Below are 6,870 nucleotides of genomic sequence, written 5' to 3'. Positions count from 1 at the left end.
ATGAACGGAATATATTAAATATTATTCGTATCAGTATTGTTGTGGGGCTGGGGCATGCTTTTTTTTTGCATGATAATTTGATCACAAAGGTCACCCCCTCAAGTTTGCTAGGCACACCTAACTTTAGACTGTTGGAAAGTACGTGTTGCTATTTTTAGACTACCCCTTCCAGAGCCTCATTTTATAGGGGGCGGGGCTTAGAAGTGTGCATGGAAATTCCACAGCCTGGCTGGGCACAGGTTTTACACTGCTGTGTCATGTTCAAATTGTTATGGGGATTTCCCTTCGATAATCACCACCGCACCTCCCCTCCCCTCGCGCGCCTAGTTCTACTTTTTCTTTCTTTCTTTTTTCTTTTTTTTTTTTTTTTTAATTTCTTATTTACTATGCCTATTATTAAACTTGGTAAGCGATGCATTTTATTTTTAGCTTACGGCAATGAAAGTTATTAGTCGTCTTAATTGTATTCTATTGGAAATTTTGTATTTTTTTATTGATTTGATCTCATACTCGGGATTTTTTTCAAATGCCTAATACTAAAAAAAACTATTTATTTACGTGTAACCTAATACTAATACGCAACTATAAATCTAATGTTCACTACTGTCACAATTGATTTCAACGGAAAGATTTCTGTTTGGCAGCAACTAAGAGATACCCAGTGATAACTTTGAATTGAATTGATTTCAAAATTCTGATGCTTTACGTATAATTGACTTTAAAATGTGTTAAGCCTAAGCCAAAAAGGATGGAGGGCCACTGATATTTCATTAACAATTTTTTGAACCTCATGAAATAAATAGAATATAACCATTTTTGGTCGCTGGAGATTGTTTTATAATAGTATAGTTTGGTGGCTGATTAAAAAAAAAAAAGTTTGCCTTCCTTTTTTTTTAATGTTTTAGCAATGATCACATTAAAAATATTAATTGATATATTTATGCAAATAATCATTTATTTTATTTTCTTTCTTTTTTTCCTTTACAGTCACTTACACCTCAGTATCATCCATGGATCAGAAAATATCATCAATCAGATAATTGCTTTAGCACCAGATTGGGACTGGCTCAATCAAGCTAACAACCTTCTTCAAACTCCTCTGCATCTTGCCGTTATCACCAGACAAGCTGCTGTCGTTAGAAGGTTGATGTGTGCTGGAGCTTCTGTTGACGTCAGGGACGAAAATGGGAACACTCCTCTTCACAATGCTTGTAGATTAGGATTTGAGGATATTGCTAGAATGTTGTTATCGTCTGTGTCGTACGAAGAGACCTACCAAAATAAATACGAAATTCCCTACCAAAGAGTCCCCCAAGAATTGGACATGAGAAATTATGAAGGTAATTATTGAGCAAAATTGGATATATCAGCCTTCAGAGTGAACACAACGTGTATCAAGGGATGTTTTGGGCTTTCTAAAAGCCTGGTCTTCAGCCAACATCAAAATCATAATGGATGTCATACTGTTTTATGTTGTTTTTGCTGTTCGCTGAAGAAAGCTCTGAATTCAAAATGTTCCTCGTTACATATTTTGTTCACTTTGGAAGCTGTTATATTCATTTTTGTTTAATATTTAACTCTCTCGAGTTCATATGCATGGAAAATCGAACAAATTTGTTCGATTTTCAATGAGGGTGAACTCGAGAGAGTTAAATGACTACGGCTTCATCCTAATTTTTTTAACGGTAATTATTTATTTTTGTTTTGTTGTGTGACATCTTATTTATGAGACATTTAATATTGTTGTTGATGGTGTTACTATTTGTACTTAATCTGAGTATATCAAACTCAAACAGGATTGCTGATGCTGATTCTCGAAAACTTTTGTAATAATGCCTTTTATTTGTTTGTTGTTTTATTTATGTACATAAATACCCCATGTGAACTGAGTCTTTAGGTTTATAAAGTTGGAGAAGTGATGCTTTTTTGTTGTTGTTTAAATTAATTCCTTTTTTTTGAGTCAACAATCACCTGAGCTACTATTATTCGTGGTTTATGTTTCAGAAGTTTTTAAACATTTCCTTTTTTTTTTCCTTTGACTATTCTAGGTTTGACGTGTCTTCATCTGGCAGCAATTGGTGGACACATCAATGTCATGAGATTACTCCTTGGTGCAGGTGCTTGTGTCAATACACCAGAGGGTAAAAATGGCCGAACAGTTCTTCACATGGCTGCTGACTGGGGTCACATAGAGATGCTGAAGTTTTTGTTGCAAAGACGAGATGTAAATATTGATGCTGACACATATGCAGGGCTAACTCCAATTATATTGGCTTTTGGACGCAATCATTTGGATGCTGTGGAAGTCCTTTACAAGAGTGGTGCATCATATGATATTGACTCATTGAATGATGACTCTGATATGGAAAGTTCAGATGACGAATTGGTGAGTATTTTTTGATTTATCAGCCAATCTTTTCTTATGCATCTATTAGGTTGCCTTGTGAGATCTCCGTTGTACTGTAAAGGTACTGTAATGGCTAATTGAAATTATAATTAATGTTGTTAAAAAAGAATTCTAGATTATAATCGGTCAACCACAAAGGCACCTAAGGATCTGGTTAATGTCTATTGATGCTCTTTTCCTGACTTCATACTTGACTTTCTTTTTGAGATTTGGTGGCTGGACTAATTAATACCTGTAAGAAAGTGCCAAGTCATAAGATGCGCACTTTGTAGAAAGGGTTGGAAGACATTGTTGCTGTCCATTTAAAAATATAGAAATTGGGGATTAAATAACATTTGTAGTCTTGAAACAGACAAGTAAAGATGTGTATCCAGTTATTGAAAGCAGATAGTTGCTTTGTTGTTTGTTTTTTTTAGGGGGGGGGGGGGGGTTGTTTTTTATTTCAATTATTATTATCATTATTATTATTAGATTCTTTTTTTTTTCTTTATAAATAACTTAGAATGACATTAGAAGTGATATGATATAAAAAGTGGAAGCAAGGGATGGATATGGATGAATACTTATTAATTAATTTTTGGTCTCATTAATTGTTTCATTTGAACACTAACACCATTTTCACATTTGCATTGATTTCCATTCTTTTTTCTCATTTAAAAAAAAACAGAGTGACACTGGATCATCATGTCGAATGTCTAATCCTTCGTCACACCAAGCCTACTTGCAAACTTGCCGATAGAGTTTCGATTTCAACCACTGCTGACTGAAAATTACAGCTGCATTAGAGCCCATTCCCCCATTGGGCTGTGACAAAAGGATTAAATTACGACAAGGCAGCTCGCACACATTACACGGAGTTGAGAGGAGTGGCCACTGTGGTGCATAAAACGCAGAAACACTGTTTCTAATGATCAATCTTTTGTTGCAGAAGGAAGTGGAAACATTATTTTGATGTTGCCAGAAATAGCTAACAATATCCTTACAAAGTTAGTAACTTTTGTTACTTTTTTTGCCTTCCTTTCCATTGAAAAAAAGTTGTTCTTTCGTTTCGAATTAGTTGGACCAAAAAGAAAAATTATTCTTGTTCATCGTCATGTCTCCAGTTGAATTTGATTTTGAACTTATAAATGTAGTTTGGCAGTCCATTGAAACAGTAAAATGATAGTTCAACTTTAAGCTTTAAACTCAACTTTTTATTCTTATGCTTAATATGAATAGGATTCCAAGACATTATATGTAGATTAAATTTTTTTGCTACAATTCCAATCTCTTTTTGACTGAAACGATAAAATCTTGCAAGTAAATTGGTCATACATCTTTGAATCAAGAGATTCCCTTAGTGCAATGGAAAGGAAGGGGCAAGGGAGATAATCAATGCAATTATTTCATTTACAAATATTTAAAGTAAATGATATAAATTGTTGAGTTCTTGAAGAAGTTGAGAAATATTTATTTTCTACAACATTGTCAGAGTGACTCGTTGCATCATTATTTTTCTCAGGGAATGTCAGTTGGGTTGATGTTTAAATTTATTTTGTTGAATGTTGGAATTTTTTTTTTTAAATTCATTTTTTTTTTGTTTCAATGAATCCAGTTTGTTGAGCAATACAAGTTTTTTTTGTTTTGTTTTTTTGTGGTTTGAAACATATGAAAAATTACATTCATTTTTGTTTTGTTTTGAAATCGGCTCATTGTTGTCGTCTCAGGTCAGATCCGTCACTGAAAAGTCACGGATTATAGTGTTACCTGGAGAGAAAAAACATCACAAAAAGTTTATTACCATAATTATTTTTTTAAATAAATTGAAAAGGAGATATTTTATTTAAGTCCAACAGGTTGTTCTTGGACAGTTTTTAATGGTTGTGCTTGTAAATTCCTTATTTTCTGTGCTTGTGTTGTCTACATGCTTCAATTTTTGAGTAATTTGACAAAATGGAAAAATTAATTTACAAATGAATTTTTCTTTTGCTATTGTGTTGTTTGATATAACTGTGAAATAAATTTCATTACGTATGAGTGTTCACTAGCTTGTGAAATTTGTTGATGCAACTTTTTGTCTCTGTGCTATTCTTCTGTTTGTATCGTTGCAATGTATCATATAACAAATGTAAATACTGTACAAATAGCTTTTAGTAGATGACATTCATGGGCAGTTTGATCTCATGGATTGTCTTCAGAAATGATTTATATTATCATTTATTTCTGATCATATTTCATTTCGCCATCATCATCGTCATTGATTACCATACAAACAATAAATCACACCATGTTTATTTTCTTTCAAAGGAATATCATTTTGTTTAGTTTGTTTATGGGGGTTTTATTTTTATAAGGCATCAGCATGGCTGGTGGCCCTTATTTTCCTTTAATGCGCACATTTTCATTTATTTATAGAGAGTAGAGAGACGATTTTTAACAGGTCATTCAGTGATCTAAACATTTATTTCATAAAATACAAGTCACCTTGTGCGCTTTTTTTTTTTTCTACATTTACTCTTACAAATCCCATTACAGCCTGAAGCCAGTTACTAGTTACTCATTCTTACAATCGAATGGGGTAAATTAATTGTGTTTCCCAAGGAAAAAACAATGCGACCAGAATCTTTGACATCGCTCTGCTGTTTCAAAAACAACTGCGCATCATATCGCTAACGTCATCAATGCTTGGTGTGGAAAACCTGTTTCTTCTTTCTCTGATCATTAAGCATTCCTGTCCTTATCAACGTGACATTTCAGTCCTTGTGGTGGAGATGGACACTTTTTGGTTATCCCCACTCATAGAATTTAGTACTGCTGGGATTGAGATCTTTTTTTTTTCCTCTTCCTTGAAATTCTGAAATGTTCCTTACACTTACTTTTTCAAACTAAGTACATTGGTTGTATGCTCTTGGAATCTACATCAGATCCCTATTTGGTCCCAGTTCCCCTATATCTTACTTTTTCTTGGGTGCTTAAATTGTAATTCTAGAACTTTTTACCATCCCATTTTTTCCTTTTTTTACTGGCGCTGATATAACCTAAATGTGTTGCAAGCGCCGTAAAACCCTGAAAAACAAAACAAACATATCTAAGACGCCTGATTATGATCTAAGAATTCGGGCTCCAGTGAACTCTTTTTTTAACCTACTCCGGTGGGTTGTGTACCACCATTTTCTTTCTCCTTTCCTGTGTGTTGATACAACCTGAAAGTGAAAGGATCTTGAGTACGTTACCGTTATCGTTAAATCAAAACAACTTACTACAGTGTGTATTCATTAATGCACTGACCCTTAGCTAAGAGTGAAATGTTTTCTGCAGCTATATGGTCTAGTGGTATGACACTCGCTCGCCTTCGGACTGGAAGGTCCAGAGGAGTCCTGCTCAGAGTGGCTCATAATTGATTCATGAAAAGGCTCTTTACTCTTTGCTCACATTGTACTCATGTGTAAAATGAAAATGAGTACCTGGCTGTTAACAACACTGTCGGGGCAAAAAAAAAAAAAATGTAATATCGCTTAACAGTCAGTAACAGGAATGAATCATTTTTAAGTGTTGCTGTTGGATAGGGATCTGGTGTAAAGAGCTCTGAACTCGTTTATTGGATAATACATATTGCGCTATATAAATGCTCAAATATTTTTTAAAGGAACAAATGCTGGTTGGAAAAGATAATGGGGGGGGGGGGGGGGGGGGGGGGGGGGAGGGGTAGGAGTAGTAAGGGTCACTGATATAATGAACAATCAGTTGCCCTTTTCTGGGTACCTCTGTCATGGCCTGGAGTATTTTAAGGTGTCTTGATTTTGCGCAACTCGGTCTGGAGACGCTCATATCAAGTGACTTGAGAAAAATAAACGGATATAAATTAAATGTAAGTGAATTGAATGTGTTTTTCCCCTGTAAAACTTTGAGTGGCTTTGTCAGTATATTATAAAGGAGCTAATAAGAGTGTCTCCCTGTTCGAGATGATCCTATTCCACTGTTATATTGTGGATGGCCCTTGACGAAGCAATATCGGGATCCACTTGTAACATTTTTACCTTGTCTTCTTTTTTTTCTCAGGCATCTATTACCGAAGAGTCTTTCAGGCAGGGTGGGGGGAAGGGGGAGGCGGGGGGGGGGGGGGGGGGAGTCCCGATAGCTCAGTTGGCAGAGCACTCGCTTCACACGCAAAGGGACCAAGAGACCTATCCCAGGTGTAGTCGAGATTTTTTTTCTGACTCCCCGGTCCACTCAACAGTGAATGGGGAGCCGAGTCTGTTAGATTTTGCGGAAAGTACTTTGCAAAATAGACTATCGTCCTATCCAAAGGATAATAAGCAGTTGCTATTGACCGTTTCACACTATAGAAACTGGGATAAACTCCGGCTCCATGGGCCCAATGGCTCTGAAGGACTACTTTTTATGTATAATTCTTAGGATCCACCTTGGATGCCATCATGTGAATGTGTGTGTGTGTGTGTGTGAGTGTGTGATGTCGTCAGCAG

The 6,870-nt window shown here is 35.5% G+C and overlaps 1 protein-coding gene across 1 annotated transcript in view; it reads left to right on the top strand.

Annotated features, from left to right (window-relative positions):
* LOC144963372 (NF-kappa-B inhibitor alpha-like) overlaps positions 1-4,696 on the top strand; it is a 5,476-nt gene extending 780 nt beyond the window's left edge. Inside the window, exons 2-4 of the mRNA XM_078897336.1 lie at positions 988-1,340; positions 2,049-2,386; positions 3,075-4,696. Of these exons, the coding sequence (XP_078753462.1) occupies positions 988-1,340; positions 2,049-2,386; positions 3,075-3,146 (763 nt within the window). The 3' untranslated portion in view covers positions 3,147-4,696. The remainder of the gene's footprint in view (positions 1-987; positions 1,341-2,048; positions 2,387-3,074) is intronic.
* Positions 4,697-6,870: the final 2,174 nt, after the last annotated feature.

This window comes from Berghia stephanieae, chromosome 1, assembly GCF_034508935.2.
Source record: "Berghia stephanieae isolate SIO BIC M18660-M18661 chromosome 1, UCSD_Bste_1.3, whole genome shotgun sequence".
NCBI classification, from domain to species: domain Eukaryota; kingdom Metazoa; phylum Mollusca; class Gastropoda; order Nudibranchia; family Aeolidiidae; genus Berghia; species Berghia stephanieae.
The sequence above is the reverse complement of the archived record's forward strand: the minus strand, read 5'-3'. Positions and strand labels throughout refer to the sequence as shown.